This window comes from Oncorhynchus keta, chromosome 21 (genome assembly GCF_023373465.1).
Source record: "Oncorhynchus keta strain PuntledgeMale-10-30-2019 chromosome 21, Oket_V2, whole genome shotgun sequence".
Classification (NCBI taxonomy): Eukaryota; Metazoa; Chordata; class Actinopteri; order Salmoniformes; family Salmonidae; genus Oncorhynchus; species Oncorhynchus keta.
Genome location: NC_068441.1, coordinates 30087529 through 30105306, shown reverse-complemented (window position 1 = coordinate 30105306; position 17778 = coordinate 30087529). Strand labels below are relative to the sequence as shown.

General features: G+C 40.3%; 2 protein-coding genes and 1 long non-coding RNA gene across 6 annotated transcripts in view; 1 reads left to right on the top strand and 2 right to left on the bottom strand.

The window, feature by feature from the left end:
- The window catches only part of LOC118378221 (GTP-binding protein REM 1-like), a 36292-nt gene extending 33812 nt beyond the window's left edge, over nucleotides 1–2480 (bottom strand). Inside the window, exons 1-2 of the mRNA XM_052473678.1 lie at nucleotides 2331–2480; nucleotides 1152–1510 (exon numbers count right to left, since the gene is read on the bottom strand). Coding sequence (XP_052329638.1) covers nucleotides 1152–1485 — 334 coding nt within the window. The 5' untranslated portion in view covers nucleotides 1486–1510; nucleotides 2331–2480. The remainder of the gene's footprint in view (nucleotides 1–1151; nucleotides 1511–2330) is intronic.
- Nucleotides 2481–4935: 2455 nt separating this feature from the next.
- c21h20orf96 (chromosome 21 C20orf96 homolog) lies at nucleotides 4936–16918 on the bottom strand. Of its 4 annotated transcripts, none has more exons than XR_004829014.2 (10): nucleotides 16449–16918; nucleotides 15885–16065; nucleotides 15574–15710; nucleotides 14981–15139; nucleotides 8325–8424; nucleotides 7736–7893; nucleotides 7541–7642; nucleotides 7104–7195; nucleotides 6781–6909; nucleotides 4936–5225 (listed from the first exon to the last, which is right to left on the bottom strand). XR_004829014.2 is itself a non-coding variant. In XM_035797312.2 (10 exons), exons 1-10 carry the CDS (start codon nucleotides 16503–16505, stop codon nucleotides 5184–5186), a joined length of 1152 nt encoding a protein of 383 aa, XP_035653205.1. In that variant the 5' UTR covers nucleotides 16506–16917; the 3' UTR covers nucleotides 4936–5183. The 4 variants fall into 4 exon arrangements, 2 of the variants coding, with proteins under 2 accessions (XP_035653205.1, XP_035653204.1); XR_004829013.2 differs by having other exon boundaries at nucleotides 6791–6909; XM_035797312.2 differs by having other exon boundaries at nucleotides 7109–7195; nucleotides 16449–16917.
- Nucleotides 7792–8721, top strand: LOC127910332 (uncharacterized). The gene is made up of 3 exons (XR_008074406.1): nucleotides 7792–7901; nucleotides 8346–8440; nucleotides 8523–8721. It is a non-coding gene; the product is annotated as an uncharacterized LOC127910332 (long non-coding RNA).
- Nucleotides 16919–17778: the final 860 nt, after the last annotated feature.

Genomic DNA, 17778 nt, shown 5'->3' with positions numbered 1-17778 from the left:
TTGCTTACATTTGTATACGATAACATATCTCTCTACTATGTGTGGGAATACTTGGAACAGATTTCCAAAATTAAAAATCACTTGGTGCTGATGTGCAGGTGTTTTTACAGTCTTTTATGTTGGAACAACTTTGCAGGGGGGGGGGGGCAAATAAAATCGCCCGCGGGCTTGGCAGTTGGGGAACCCTGTCCTATTTAGTTCACTACTTTTGAACAGGGCGCAGGGATCTGGTCAAAAGTAGGACACTATGCACTATGTAGGGAATAGGATGCAATTTGGGATACATTGTTTGAGAAATGACCAAACAGAACAGGGTCCTGGGTGGCGGTGTCAGTCAAACGATGTCCTGTCCCAGCGGGTCTCCCTGACACACAGCCCTTCTGACAGCTGATGGGTCTCTCCACAACAACAGGGCCACTCATAACATTCAGCTAGGCTGCATCCCAAATGGAACCCTATTCCCTTTATAGTGTACTACTTTTGACCAGAGCCCTACGGTCAAAAAAGTAGTGCACCATTAAAGGAAAATAGGGTGCCATTTGGGATGCATCTTCAGCCAGTCACTCCCATCCACGGCCATCAGCAATGACTCGGACACACACAGGTCACAACAACATGAACCTGTCACAAACGAATGAAGCCACTGTCTGTCTAGGCTACCCTATCATGCATGACCAAAAAGTTTCATTATTCATTTGTTTTCTAAATATTCTTAGCACTATTATGAAATTGAGAACTATAGAGAAATTGGTATTTTAAAAGGACATCCTCCACAAACCACATCACAGCTGGATGCCCAAATGCATGGGTCAATACAAGCTGCCAATCAACGCTTTGAGGTCACTCACTTCTACATGTGCAAGTTATAGGAGTTCCATAAATGTAGTTGTGACCGGTTAGCCAAGGTTATCAGGGATACTGCAATGTCAGAGACAATTACTGAAAGTCATTGTTAAAGAGATGCATAAATGAATTAACTAATTTAATAACCAATTAGTCATTAGTGGATTTTAATTAGGAGAAAATGAATTTCTTTTAGGTTACTGATAAGAGATTGACAAAAAAACGACCCAATAGTTGTGATAGTAGGCTATACACACCATAAATAGCCTTATAATAATTATTGGAATTGTGCTTAGTAAAAAACCCACCTCCTGTATGGTCGTGAGCATCCTTCTCCTGTATGCCAGCAAAGATATTGGCAAGACTCGACTTTCCAACACCGTGGTCTCCTAGCAAAACAACGCGGTATAAACATTCTGCTCCCGAGCCATCCGAGTCATTGTCTGAGTCATCAGAAGACCAATTGGCGCGGCAGTGGAGAGACTTGTCTCCGGGATGGTATGAGGCAGACTGGCAGAGCGGAGGGTGATGGAGGTCGGCTGGCGGGTCTCTGTCTCTCGGCCCCGGCTGATGAGAGGCAGGGATAGGAGTACTTGCCCTTCTCCGCAAAGTCTCTTTCCCCTCTCTCTGGGTATGTGTCATCTTGGCGAAAAGGCAAAGAACATTCCTTAAAAAGAAGAATAGAGTATGCAGCATAATCAGGTGATAAAGTCATAATTTACTATAGAACAAAAAATAGCGCATAACCTACTGGAGTGAAAATAGCACTGAAACATAACATTGTCTTTCATTTACTCACAACTGTAGCCATGAATCTTCTAATTGTGTCCAGTATTCTCCATTTCAGAGCAAAGCACAGACTACACCATAGCCAAGTAAAGTTTTCGCGCGTCGGAGAGCCGTGTGCGAGCTGTCATTCTGTTCTTGTAACAAGACAAGCTTCCAATGTTTCAATCAGTTTTGTTACACTTGTATAGAATAGCTGATGGGACATTGTAACAGTATACACTGGAGTCATGGCAACAGCCTGCAAAGTTCCACAACCCTGTTAAAAATTTAAGAGTGGAATCAGGGGTCGCTCTCTCTGTTCTTCTACTCGCATCTCTCTGTCTCTCTTTCCTCTCTCTGTCTCCCTCTCCGTCTCACACACACACACACACACACACACACACACACACACACGTTCAAAGGCATTCAGAGCCAATGTTTCAGATCACCTCCAGTGATAACACTAAGACGTAGCCATAGCGTAGCCTACTTCAAATATTTGGAAAACTCGACGCACCACTAACTTTGTCAGTCAACAACTAAATAATGTAATAGGGACGGCCGGCGGTTTAATCATTTCAATATAATGTTTTTGCTGTTATGAACCAAAGTTTTCGTGAAAAGCTATTGCACTTCCTGTCCAACAAGTTGTTGGCTACATGGATATGGCGTATGTTAATTAGGCTAATTTATTTTTCCACCAATGGATAGATACTCACCCGTGCAGTAAATCCCGCTAAACGCATGTAGGCAATGAGCGCTTGAACACGCTGCGTGTTTTCAGCGGAGCAGGTCCTTCGATGATGCGCGTGCTTCGAATCAACCCTCATTTAATTTCCTCATTGCTGCTGCAACTTTTCCCGTGTGCGAGTTCACTTTAATCTCATTGAAGAACACACCCCGACTACATGACGTGAAGTAAGTCACTTCCTGTTCTAAACTGTTAGTGTTCTCTCTTACCACAATGTTGACCTCCACAGTGCAGACATACTTAAAAGGTTCCTTTAATGTTTGCACATTGCCCACACAGGGCAACCACTGCTTTATATACACATCTAGAAAATTACATTTCATGAAGAAAATATGGTGTGCTTCCTAGCTTGTTTGAAAGTTTATTTATTGTTGTGAAATAAGTTATAATAGTGGTAGTGACTACAGTAGTAATGGTAGTGACTGGTTAATAGTTGAAAAGTAGGTAGATGTAAAAATGTATTGATTTATTGGACAGGATAGCCTGAACATGTAAAATATGGTTTAGTGTCTCTAGCTTATACAATTCAAAAGTGACTGTTGGTAGTTAAATTATGCTAATATATGTATATGTATAAAGTTATAGTTTTGAAGTTTGGATAGCCTGAATATGAGAACGTTGGTTTGGGGTCTCTATGGTTCAAGAGTTACTATTGGTGAGTTATTTTATGCAAATCTATAGTAATATAGTTATAGTTGATAAATGTTTTAAATCATTTGAAGTTGGGATAGCCTGAATATGTGAATGTTGATTTGGATTTCTCTAGGTTGAACGGTACAAGCGTTACTGGTGGTGAGTTATTTAATGCAAATGTATAAAGTTATAATTGATAAACGTAAACCAAAAAATCAAGTTAGGATAGCCTGAACATTTCTTATTTATTTTTTTACCATTGAAGTCTATGGGCTTTTCTTTTGCCATTGAAATGCATTGGGAGCTCATTTAAATATTGATATAGTTCCAAAAGTATAAATGCTGTCAAAAATATTTTATCAAGAAATCCGAATTGGGGCAGTCTGGACATTTGGTAGTTGGTTTCATGTTAATAACTTAAATCGTTTTAAGTGCTAGAGTGGGTTAAATAAATCAAATAATACTATAAAAGTACATTTCCTGAAGAAAATGTGGTGGGCTTGCTAGCTTGTGAAGAATCGATCGATAAGATAGGATAGCCAGAAGTTGTTTTGGTGTCTCTAGCTTGAACGGTCCAAGAATTACTGTTGGTGACTTATTTCATTACATTTTATGCATTTTGTTTTACATAGTTCATAAAGGTTTTAGAGTAATTGAAGTTTGGATTGCCTGAATGTTTTATAGTTGGTATTCTAGTTTAATTGACCAAGGAGCAGGACCATTTTGATAGCAACCACTGTATTCCTATGGTTCTCATTCAAGCCCATGTTAATTTATGCACATTACAAAAAATGGTTATAGTTCCAAAAGTATACATAGTATCAAATATCCTTTGACAAACAATCTAAGTTGGGGCAGTCTGAACATATCAATGTTGGTTTGGTGTTGATAACTTAAACGGTGTAGGAGGATATAGGTCTAGAATTTTGGGGAGGTTTACCATTCAAGTCTATGGGCCTTTTTTTGCCATTGAAATGCATTGGGAGCTCATTTAATATTGTTAAAGTTCAAAAAGTAGAAATACTATCAATAATATTTTCAAGCAATCTGAGTTTGGGCAGTCTGGACATTTGGAAGTTGGTTTCGTGTTAATAACTTAACTATTTTAAGCTCTAGAGCGGGCTAAAGAAATCAAATAATAGGAGTGTGAAAGAAATCTAGAGTCCCCACCTAAATACCGAAATATGGGGACAGGATGTGTTTTATCCTTACCTCCCTGTCTATTGGTAGAGTATTCTGTTTAGATTTGTCAAGTCAAGCCCCAGTGTTGAACTCTTTATAAAGTACAGAAATATCTTCAAAGTGAGCCCAGTCTCCACTAAAAGCACTTGTATGCTGTATGCTGCATAGTTTGTTTGAGTAAAGCAGTACACACACACACACACACACACACATCTGTAAATCAGTTCTGTCCTAATACTGTGTGGGCAGAGTTCACACCCCTAGCCACAGACCGGAGCTCCTTCCCAGGAAGTTGTATTTTCTGAGGATTGGCTGAATGTTTTCCAACTGAAAAAAATAAGTAATCAAACCAGTCGGCCGTACGATGGCCAGATGAAGGCCTTGCACTGAATGCCAGCTTCTTTCCCACACTTAAGTAAATTACAGTCAGGGACTTCCCAAAACTAGTTACAGGGTCTGAGGAGATTTGTAAAGAAAGGGAGGGTTTGAAGTGGTTAGTCTCACTGGGGCACTTACTGTGGAGAAAAAAAGCAAACAACAGAACATATTCTAAATATTAAACAGGATTTTCTGTGGACTGGCACATTGAAGAATGTGATAATGGGCAGTAAATTACATTCAACTGGCAATTCTAGACTATCAATAATAGCTGAATGAAACCACACCAATAAACATATTATATGCTCATTGGAGAGGTTTTGATAAAATTGCATATGATTCCACTACACAAAAAAAGAGAAGAAAGAATATGCAAAGGATTTGAAATTGAACCATGGAGGTATTTATTAGAAATGTTCACAAATGTTTATTGGCCCCAGTTGACTGGTATTACAATGCAGAACTTGGTTTAAGAAGATTGGGCACTGTAGTAGGAGAAGATGGGCACTCAGTATAACAGACATTCTGGGGTTGTGCCAAGAAGAGCCCAGCAGGTTTAAATGCAGCCGAGCGACACACAAGTCGTGCCTCTCCTAGTCTGTCACACATCTAAATGGGGAGCCACTCCTCACGAGGGATGTTTAAGGTCACCTCCATATCCGGGGTGCATCTGGAATGAACACGACACACATTTAGAACCTTAATGCACACTGAACACCTTTTCCTTATGTACATACTTAGTATACATTTGGAAATGTTAATTACTTGTGAAGGCTTAATGCCATAAGTATTTTGTTGCCATTACAAAGTACCCTTCAGAAATTAAGTGATGATTAAGTATGGGCTATTCTTGATGGATACCTACAATCCAAATGAACAAATAAACAATAAACATTGCACACAAAATGACATGCACATCAAGTGTGTTCCCCAATTGACATCCTATGACAGATGTACTGTAGGCCACTTCAATTCTGATGTTTAAGACCTACATTTTCCATCCTAAAAATGGCCTATCTGAATGAGAACGAATGATTGGAAAGTAACATCTCCCATTGCCATAAGTGATTCTGAAATACAGAATAAACAAGCTGGCAGCCGTTTCCCTATGGAAGACTTTATCATATCAAAGAAGAAGGGAAAAAAACAGGTCAGTTTAAATAAACATACTTTCTCCTCAAAAGTGACTAGATTAAGAGAAATCAGTTGTATCTGTGCGGACTCACTATTTACCAGCCTGGAAAATTATGAGTTTAAATCACTCGGAGGCAATACAGCTAATTCCAATTAGAACATCTGCATTTACAGTTCAACTTCATATTTATAGTAAACCTATCTTAGGCTTAAAACACGTCAGTGCTAAAAAGTTGTCATTGCTAAGTGAGATTCAGGAGGTTTTCCAAAAACATTGTAATTACGGCAATACCCTAATTCAACATTAAATCTCCCTTGTATAAAATGTCACGTGAAATGAATGTATTCCCCAGAGGGGAACATTTTATGGTTGAATATTTGATGAGTTGTAGGTATGAGGGATTTTCATGGTCTACAGCGTGGAGTGTCATCTTGCTTTGGAACAGGCTGGGGGGACATTTGAGCACCTTATTAACCTTTAATGTCAGACTGGGATTCACTCCGCTCTGCTGTGCTTCTTCATTTAAATTTAAGATGGCGCTACAAGTCTGTTTTCAACCCTGGGTAATATTAGATGGTGATACCCCATTACTCTTTCCGAGACATCGATTTTGATGGAACAAGAAAGAGGTTAAATTCCTGTCACATGTCTATTAGTTCTGTCTAGATGGTTTTGTGACACTGATAAGATGTCAGATAGATAAACAAGACAACAGTTCAGTGGGTATCGACAATATATGGTTGGTATTATGACATTGTCAAACTCTTTGCCTAGAGTTGTCAATGTACTACTCTTTGCCTAGAGTTGTCAATGTACTACTCTTTGCCTAGAGTTGTCAATGTACTACTCTTTGGTAATAGTTTCTTAAAGAAAAGAAGGCAAGTAAATTATCATTAGTAATTGTTTTAGTTTCAGAGATGCACTTTAGACAATGTGTCTTCAGGAAAGGTTAATGATGGGTGTTTTAAAGTCCCCCTCAAGAACCTTTTCCAAAGCCAGATTGTCTAAAGTGCCCACCCTCATGGCATGGAATGGTGATATCACACAACCTATTAAGAGCAGCAGTGTATAGTAAAGTGCCTTCCATCACCTTGACATACTTATCTGATTTGGGGAAAACGTCTTGAAAGATGTCTTTCCTGATGTTGGTCCGTGATATTTGCAGTTCCTGGACACTCTTGATCAGCTCTCTGTTCTTATCTTCCAGCTCCGCAATTTCCTGAAATGTTGAAAGCATGAGTGAGTGACACAGAAAGGAAGAAAACAATACCTTTTCAATTAGTCATTTTCCGATAATGCCATGGTAAAAATAAAAATTGGGTTATTTTCACATGATGACCTGTATGGAGTTAGAGTGAGTCCATTATGACAAGTTGAAGTATCAAATTGGTAGAACTTTTCGTAATTATTTACCAAACCTTTTTGTGGATTCCAATTTCTTTTTTTATCGTCTGATTATGTGCGGCCATCAGTTTGACGACACAGGGAATATATGAAACATTTAGCTGAAAACAGAGAGAAAGGAGTAAAGCCATGACAAATGGTGTCAACATCTACCCCTGCCAATAAAGTTTGACTTTAGCTCATTACAAAAAACCTCCACTGTTATTTTCACCTATAATCCAGATACGCTTCAGAAATAGACCTATGCTGATACTTACTGAATGTTTGTATAAAACATTTTAGCGGCAAGTGAGAATCATTCATCCACAAAGAACTATAGACCTTTGTATCCTATGAATTATGTTTGTGTCGAGTGTGTGATAATAGATGTTTATTTTTATTTTTGTATACAGCAGTGCTGTGTGTCCAATTTTCCCAGAGGAACAATGAAGTAAATGCTATCCTACCTTAGCTATGACAGAGAGGACTTCCTGCTCTTCGTGTTGGGATCGTCTCTCCAGGTACACTATCTCTGTCTGGCACAGCAAGTTCACGTCCTCATTCTCATCCTGGAATCACAGGAATGAACAGCACACAACATATGAGACTACAGCCTATTGCGTTCTATTGGAGGAAGTTGCCATTGAGAGAGACCTGTTGACCTGCTGTGTCTCTTTGAGTTTCTCAATCTCTCTCTTTATCTCTGCAATGCGCAGGGCCTTGACGGGGTACTCTTTATCCTTGTAGGTCTTCAGGGTGTGGAGCTCCGCCTGGGCGTTCACCAGCTCTGCCTTCACCCCCCTCAGCTGCTCATGGAGACCTGGCAAGGTAACACACCAGGGGCTTACCCACAGACACTTCAATCATAAATGAGGGAACGGCCCTGCATGCAAACACGTCTTCCCTTTTGAGTTCCCAAACACCAATCCACCAGATTTTCCTTGCACTGTCACACACGCACACACACACACACACACACACACACACACACACACACACACACACACACACACACACACACACACACACACACACACACACACACACACAACAATAATATTTCATATCGACATTCACAGGCACATTTACAGTAAAACAAAAAAGTATTCATAATTTACAAGCACACTTGACTTACTGTACTACTATATTTGCTTATGATCTATAATTCTCACTCTGCCAAAGTCATCTCAATTAATAAAACTTAACTTTGTTGCCTCTGCATTTTACATTATTTATAATATCACCACTTACCCGAAAGTTTGTTCTTTGCAGCAGTCTCAGCCTCCTGGAGCTCTGTCTTGGCCTGCTCCATCTGACTGTGGCTCCAGCTGTTGAATGCAGCTATAGAACTCTTACGGAGAAACAGGGTAGACTTTATTTATTCAGGGTACCAATAATATGCTTCTACAGTGGGGAGAACAAGTATTTGATACACTGACGATTTTGCAGGTTTTCCTACGTCCTGGAGTGGCCTATCCAGTCTCCAGACCTGAAACCAATAGAAAATCTTTGGAGGGAGCTGAAAGTCCATATTGCCCAGCGACAGCCCCGAAACCTGAAGGATTGCAAACAAAGGTTTCTGTACCAAATATTAAGTTCTGCTTTTCTGATATATCAAATACTTATGTCATGTAATAAAATGCAAATGAATTACTTAAAAATCATACAATGTGATTTTCTGGATTTATTTTTAGATTCCGTCTCTCACAGTTGAAGTGTACCTATGATAAAAAATGACAGACCTCTACATGCATTGCAAAATCGGCAGTGTAATGGTACAAATGGTGGTATTGGTTTACTACATTACAAGAGTCTTAGTACGTCTTAACTTCTCAAGGAGAATATCAGGTTCTGAGATAACATAAAGAAAGGTGCTCACACTGTTATCGCCTACCCGACCGTTACAGCTGATGGTGATCTATAGTCTAACTGACTGTTACAGCTGATGGTGATCTATAGTCTAACTGCCTGTTACAGCTGATGTTGATCTATAGTCTAACTGACCGTTACAGCTGATGGTGATCTATAGTCTAACTGCCTGTTACAGCTGATGTTGATCTATAGTCTAACTGACCGTTACAGCTGATGGTGATCTATAGTCTAACTGACCGTTACAGCTGATGGTGATCTATAGTCTAACTGACTGTTACAGCTGATGGTGATCTATAGTCTAACTGACCGTTACAGCTGATGGTGATCTATAGTCTAACTGACCGTTACAGCTGATGGTGATCTATAGTCTAACTGCCTGTTACAGCTGATGGTGATCTATAGTCTAACTGCCTGTTACAGCTGATGTATCTAGCTAACTGATGCTGATGGTGTCTATAGTCTAACTGACCGTTACAGCTGATGGTGATCTATAGTCTAACTGACCGTTACAGCTGATGGTGATCTATAGTCTAACTGCCTGTTACAGCTGATGGTGTCCTATAGTCTAACTGATGGTGTTCCTGTTACAGCTGATGGTGATCTATAGTCTAACTGACCATTTACAGCTGATGGTGATCTATAGTCTAACTGACTGTTACAGCTGATGGTGATCTATAGTCTAACTGACCGTTACAGCTGATGGTGATCTATAGTCTAACTGCCTGTTACAGCTGATGGTGTCTATAGTCTAACTGCCTGTTACAGCTGATGTTGATCTATAGTCTAACTGACCATTACAGCTGATGGTGATCTATAGTCTAACTGACCTGATTACAGCTGCTGATGGTGATCTATAGTCTAACTGATTACAGCTGATGGTGTCCTATAGTCTAACTGCCTGTTACAGCTGATGTTGATCTATAGTCTAACTGACCGTTACAGCTGATGGTGTCCTATAGTCTAACTGCCTGTTACAGCTGATGGTGTCTATAGTCTAACTGACCTTTACAGCTGATGGTGATCTATAGTCTAACTGACCAACTTTACAGCTGATGGTGATCTATAGTCTAACTGATGGTGTCCTGTTACAGCTGATGGTGATCTATAGTCTAACTGACCGTTACAGCTGATGGTGATCTATAGTCTAACTGACCTATAGTTACAGCTGATGGTGATCTATAGTCTAACTGACCATTACAGCTGATGGTGATCTATAGTCTAACCGACTGTTACAGCTGATGGTGATCTATAGTCTAACTGACCATTACAGCTGATGGTGATCTATAGTCTAACCGATGATGGTGATCTATAGTCTAACTGACCATTACAGCTGATGGTGATCTATAGTCTAACTGACCGTTACAGCTGATGGTGCCCTATAGTCTAACTGCCTGTTACAGCTGATGGTGATCTATAGTCTAACCGACTATTACAGCTGATGGTAGACTATAGTCTAACTGACCGTTACAGCTGATGGTGATCTATAGTCTAACTGCCTGTTACAGCTGATGGTGATCTATAGTCTAACCGACTGTTACAGCTGATGGTGATCTATAGTCTAACTGACCATTACAGCTGATGGTGATCTATAGTCTAACTGCCTGTTACAGCTGATGGTGATCTATAGTCTAACTGCCTGTTACAGCTGATGGTGATCTATAGTCTAACTGCCTGTTACAGCTGATGGTGATCTATAGTCTAACCGACTGTTACAGCTGATGGTGATCTATAGTCTAACCGACTGTTACAGCTGATGGTGATCTATAGTCTAACTGCCTGTTACAGCTGATGGTGATCTATAGTCTAACCGACTGTTACAGCTAATGGTGATCTATAGTCTAACCGACTGTTACAGCTGATGGTGATCTATAGTCTAACTGACCGTTACAGCTGATGGTGATCTATAGTCTAACTGACCATTACAGCTGATGGTGATCTATAGTCTAACTGCCTGTTACAGCTGATGGTGATCTATAGTCTAACTGACCGTTACAGCTGATGGTGATCTATAGTCTAACTGACTGTTACAGCTGATGTTGATCTATAGTCTAACTGACCGTTACAGCTGATGGTGATCTATAGTCTAACTGACCGTTACAGCTGATGGTGATCTATAGTCTAACTGCATGTTACAGCTGATGGTGATCTATAGTCTAACTGACCGTTACAGCTGATGGTGATCTATAGTCTAACTGACCGTTACAGCTGATGGTGATCTATAGTCTAACTGACCGTTACAGCTGATGGTGATCAATAGTCTAACTGACCTTTACAGCTGATGGTGGTCTATAGTCTAACTGACCGTTACAGCTGATGGTGATCTATAGTCTAACTGACCGTTACAGCTGATGGTGATCTATAGTCTAACTGACTGTTACAGCTGATGGTGATCTATAGTCTAACTGACCGTTACAGCTGATGGTGATCTATAGTCTAACTGACCGTTACAGCTGATGGTGATCTATAGTCTAACTGACCGTTACAGCTGATGGTGATCTATAGTCTAACTGACCGTTACAGCTGATGGTGATCTATAGTCTAATTTGCCGTTACAGCTGATGGTGATCTATAGTCTAACTGACCATTACAGCTGATGGTGATCTATAGTCTAACTGACCATTACAGCTGATGGTGATCTATAGTCTAACTGACTGTTACAGCTGATGGTGATCTATAGTCTAACTGACCATTACAGCTGATGGTGATCTATAGTCTAACTGACCGTTACAGCTGATGGTGATCTATAGTCTAACTGCCTGTTACAGCTGATGGTGATCTATAGTCTAACCGACTATTACAGCTGATGGTAGACTATAGTCTAACTGACCGTTACAGCTGATGGTGATCTATAGTCTAACTGCCTGTTACAGCTGATGGTGATCTATAGTCTAACTGACTGTTACAGCTGATGGTGATCTATAGTCTAACTGACTGTTACAGCTGATGGTGATCTATAGTCTAACTGCCTGTTACAGCTGATGGTGATCTATATTCTAACTGCTGTTACAGCTGATGGTGATCTATAGTCTAACTGCTGTTACAGCTGATGGTGATCTATAGTCTAACCGACTGTTACAGCTGATGGTGATCTATAGTCTAACCGACTGTTACAGCTGATGGTGATCTATAGTCTAACTGCCTGTTACAGCTGATGGTGATCTATAGTCTAACCGACTGTTACAGCTGATGGTGATCTATAGTCTAACCGACCGTTACAGCTGATGGTGATCTATAGTCTAACTGACCATTACAGCTGATGGTGATCTATAGTCTAACTGACTGTTACAGCTGATGGTGATCTATAGTCTAACTGACCGTTACAGCTGATGGTGATCTATAGTCTAACTGACTGTTACAGCTGATGGTGATCTATAGTCTAACTGACCGTTACAGCTGATGGTGATCTATAGTCTAACTGACCGTTACAGCTGATGGTGATCTATAGTCTAACTGACCGTTACAGCTGATGGTGATCTATAGTCTAACTGACTGTTACAGCTGATGGTGATCTATAGTCTAACTGACCGTTACAGCTGATGGTGATCAATAGTCTAACTGACCGTTACAGCTGATGGTGATCTATAGTCTAACTGACCGTTACAGCTGATGGTGATCTATAGTCTAACTGACCGTTACAGCTGATGGTGATCTATAGTCTAACTGACCGTTACAGCTGATGGTGATCTATAGTCTAACTGACCGTTACAGCTGATGGTGATCTATAGTCTAACTGCCTGTTACAGCTGATGGTGATCTATAGTCTAACTGACCTTTACAGCTGATGGTGATCTATAGTCTAACTGACCGTTACAGCTGATGGTGATCTATAGTCTAACTGACCGTTACAGCTGATGGTGATCTATAGTCTAACTGACTGTTACAGCTGATGGTGATCTATAGTCTAACTGACCGTTACAGCTGATGGTGATCTATAGTCTAACTGACTGTTACAGCTGATGGTGATCTATAGTCTAACTGACTGTTACAGCTGATGGTGATCTATAGTCTAACTGACTGTTACAGCTGATGGTGATCTATAGTCTAACCGACTGTTACAGCTGATGGTGATCTATAGTCTAACTGACCATTACAGCTGATGGTGATCTATAGTCTAACTGACCGTTACAGCTGATGGTGATCTATAGTCTAACTGACTGTTACAGCTGATGGTGATCTATAGTCTAACTGACCATTACAGCTGATGGTGATCTATAGTCTAACTGCCTGTTACAGCTGATGGTGATCTATAGTCTAACTGACTGTTACAGCTGATGGTGATCTATAGTCTAACTGACTGTTACAGCTGATGGTGATCTATAGTCTAACTGACTGTTACAGCTGATGGTGTTCTATAGTCTAACTGACTGTTACAGCTGATGGTGATCTATAGTCTAACTGACTGTTACAGCTGATGGTGATCTATAGTCTAACTGACTGTTACAGCTGATGGTGATCTATAGTCTAACTGACTGTTACAGCTGATGGTGTTCTATAGTCTAACTGACTGTTACAGCTGATGGTGATCTATAGTCTAACTGACTGTTACAGCTGATGGTGTTCTATAGTCTAACTGACTGTTACAGCTGATGGTGATCTATAGTCTAACTGACTGTTACAGCTGATGGTGATCTATAGTCTAACTGACTGTTACAGCTGATGGTGATCTATAGTCTAACTGACTGTTACAGCTGATGGTGATCTATAGTCTAACTGACCGTTACAGCTGATGGTGATCTATAGTCTAACTGACTGTTACAGCTGATGGTGATCTATAGTCTAACTGACTGTTACAGCTGATGGTGATCTATAGTCTAACTGACTGTTACAGCTGATGGTGTTCTATAGTCTAACTGACCATTACAGCTGATGGTGATCTATAGTCTAACTGACCGTTACAGCTGATGGTGATCTATAGTCTAACTGACCGTTACAGCTGATGGTGATCTATAGTCTAACTGACTGTTACAGCTGATGGTGTTCTATAGTCTAACTGACTGTTACAGCTGATGGTGATCTATAGTCTAACTGACTGTTACAGCTGATGGTGATCTATAGTCTAACTGACTGTTACAGCTGATGGTGATCTATAGTCTAACTGACCGTTACAGCTGATGGTGATCTATAGTCTAACTGACCGTTACAGCTGATGGTGATCTATAGTCTAACTGACCGTTACAGCTGATGGTGATCTATAGTCTAACTGACCGTTACAGCTGATGGTGATCTATAGTCTAACTGACTGTTACAGCTGATGGTGATCTATAGTCTAACCGACTGTTACAGCTGATGGTGATCTATAGTCTAACTGACTTTACAGCTGATGGTGATCTATAGTCTAACTGCCTGTTACAGCTGATGGTGATCTATAGTCTAACTGACTGTTACAGCTGATGGTGATCTATAGTCTAACTGCCTGTTACAGCTGATGGTGATCTATAGTCTAACTGCCTGTTACAGCTGATGGTGATCTATAGTCTAACTGCCTGTTACAGCTGATGGTGATCTATAGTCTAACTGACTGTTACAGCTGATGGTGATCTATAGTCTAACTGACCATTACAGCTGATGGTGTTCTATAGTCTAACTGACTGTTACAGCTGATGGTGTTCTATAGCCTAACTGACTGTTACAGCTGATGGTGTTCTATAGTCTAACTGACTGTTACAGCTGATGGTGTTCTATAGCCTAACTAAGCGTTTCCAAAACTCAGCCCTGGGGACCCCAAAGTGTGCAAATTTTGTTTTTTGCCCTAGTACTACACAGCTGTTTCAAATAATCAAAGCTTCATGATGTGTTGGTTATTTGAATCAGCTGTGTAGTGCCAGGACAAAAACTGTTCTTCTATCATATCTACAGTGTACTTGGTACTTCTGTAGTTCTATCATATCTAGAGAATACAGTTACATACGAGTGCAGCAGAATAGACAGTGAGATGCTTGCCCAATCTATTTGCGTGAGTACTAGGACACAAGTGTGTCCTGTCGTCAATAGAGCAGATATAGAGGAATAGAATGACATAGATTCTATGTACTCACCCCTAATTTGTCATGCCTGATGAGGAATTCCCTGGCACTGGACACTGACTGTCTGTCTGTGCTGTCTATCTCCCCGGCCATACGGACGTTGCTCTCCTGCAGCAATGCACAGTGCTTCTCCAGCTCCACTAGGGTCTTCTTCCTCGACATAATCAGCAACTGAAAGTGGTTGTTATTTGTTTATTTACATGTCAAATTAAATACCTTTCCTATTTATGCAGTATTGTGTTTTAAGTGTAGATCTTGTGGTCTGGTGCACACTTTATAACGTGTCTCTAAATCACGCCTCCCTTGTACTTGATTGATCAATTAAAGTCACTAATTTATTTAGGAACTCCCCTCACCTGGTTGTCTTAATTGGACACAAATTAAAAGGAAATAATAAAAACTAGCAGAAACTATGCCGTCCATGTAATAATTTTGATACAGCTGGTCTAAATCGATTACTGCCATGGATTATTTCTTATGTATTACACCCTCTAGTGGTTGACTGTGGCTATTGACTCAACATGATGACAGGAACGTCTACTATTCAATAGCTGAGGATTTTACTGATCACTTATTTAATGTCTTGTGATATAGCCTATAAATACGTTCAGTGTTTTGATATTTTCTTGTTTCTTCAAAGTGATGGGGTCCAGCTTCACTCTTTCGTTCCTCCTCCGTCGAGAGAGTCGTCCCATAGATGACGCAGTGGACTCTTCATGACCAGTGTTGGGGTGAGACTTCCCTGTCAAAGACAAAACATGAAGTCAACCATTTTAGTTCATTTCCCATTGACAATTTATGCCTTCTGCATCATATGAAGCTGGATTTTCATTCAGTGAATCTTTTCATTCCAGCATGTCAACCTAATCTCCTCAATGTAACATATTTTACATTGAGAGATGAGTTCATAGCTTACCTGGCTTGTCAGTTGTTGGAAAAAAGTTATGGGTGGCAGAGGAGGTCCCACTCTCCTCTCTCCCTGTCGCTGGATAACGCTCGCTTGGTGAGCCAGTAGTCTTGTTGTGCAGTGGGGGCAGAATCACCCAGGGAGGGGGCTCTGTCTTGCTCCTGTTGCATCTCTCCCACTTGCTGTAATCCTAAACAGATATTACTACTATGTATTGTGTGTGTGACTTATGTCCGTCTGTCTGCCTCTCTTTCTGTCTATCTATGGTTCTGTCTCTATCTTCTATGTATGTATGTATGTATGTATGTATGTATGTATGTATGTATGTATGTATGTATGTATGTATGTATGTAGGTATGTAGGTAGGTAGGTATGTAGGTATGTATGTATGTATGTATGTATGTATGTATGTATGTATGTATGTATGTATGTATGTATGTATGTATGTATGTATGTATGTATGTATGTATGTATGTATGTATGTATGTAGGTAGGTAGGTATGTAGGTATGTATGTATGTATGTGTATATATATATAATGTGTGTGTGCTCATCATCATGACAATGAACTTACCAATTTCTTGAAATCTTCCTTCAGTGACTTGACAAGATGGTTTGGCAGTACATTCATTATGTTTTTACACCAATACGTCGTAATAAATTGATTCCAAAGCTGAACTTGGAGTATAATAAGTCATTCTAACTTTTGAAATATAAATACGACTTGCAACCTTGCAAATGTATCTGTAGTCTAGCTGCATAACATAAAAGTTACTCCGGAATGTTCTGTAACGCTTCTCTTCGTCATAGCAACCACATCGACGACGAAAAAGACCGCCACCTACTGGAACATGGACGAAGCTATGGACTAAACATTCTGGATTCGAATTTGGGTAACCAAAAAGGCTACACTGAGCGCGGATCCGAGAGATAAACAGACTGTAATGAAACAGCAGGGAGCAGGTCTCGAACCCACGACTTTCGAGCCCGAGGTCCGGCGCCCTATCGACTGTGCAGCAAAAGCGTGCTCGATTTCCGGGTTTATAAACCCAGGGTCGTTACAAAACGTAGCAGGCAATATTTTGCCTGTATTCATTTGTAGCTTGCATTTAGTCTACATTCTAGTTCAACCATTTATTTTGAAACAAAAATAGTAAATACAAATTTAGCAAGTTGGTGTGACACAGCGATTTGCACTTCTCTGAAATGAGATAACACAATTCTTCCATAATAGATATTTTAATGTGATAAAGCATCGCAGAATGTCGGTGCAATCCGTACTCAATATCCGACAAAAGTTGAGTAACAATACAATTAAAATACAGATTGTATTTTACATTAATTAAAAGCAGCACTCTGCAATATCTTAAATATAAATGTGCACATCTATAAAATCTATAAATCAATCTATAAAATTATCTGAACATTTTATTTATCCTTTATTTTCCCAGGTAAATTGACTGAGAACACGTTCTCATTTGCAGCAACGGCCTGGGGAATAGTTACAGGGGAGAAGAGGGGGATGAATGAGCCAATTGTAAACTGGGGATTATTCGGTGACTGTGATGGTTTAAGGGGCAGATTGGGAATTTAGCCAGGACACCGGGGTTAACACCCCTACTCTTAAAATGAGTGCCATGGGATCTTTAATGACATCAGAGAGTCAGGACACCCGTTTAACATCCCATCCAAAAGAGAGCACCCTACACAGGGCAGTGTCCCCAATCACTGCCCTGTGGTATTGGTATAGTTTTATACCAGAAGAAAGAGTGCCTCCTACTGGCCCTCCAACACCACTTCCAGCAGCATCTGGTCTTACCAGGACCAACCCTGCTTAGCTTCAGAAGCAAGCCAGCAGTGGTATGCAGGGTGGTATGCTGCTGGCATGCTACTGCTGGAATATG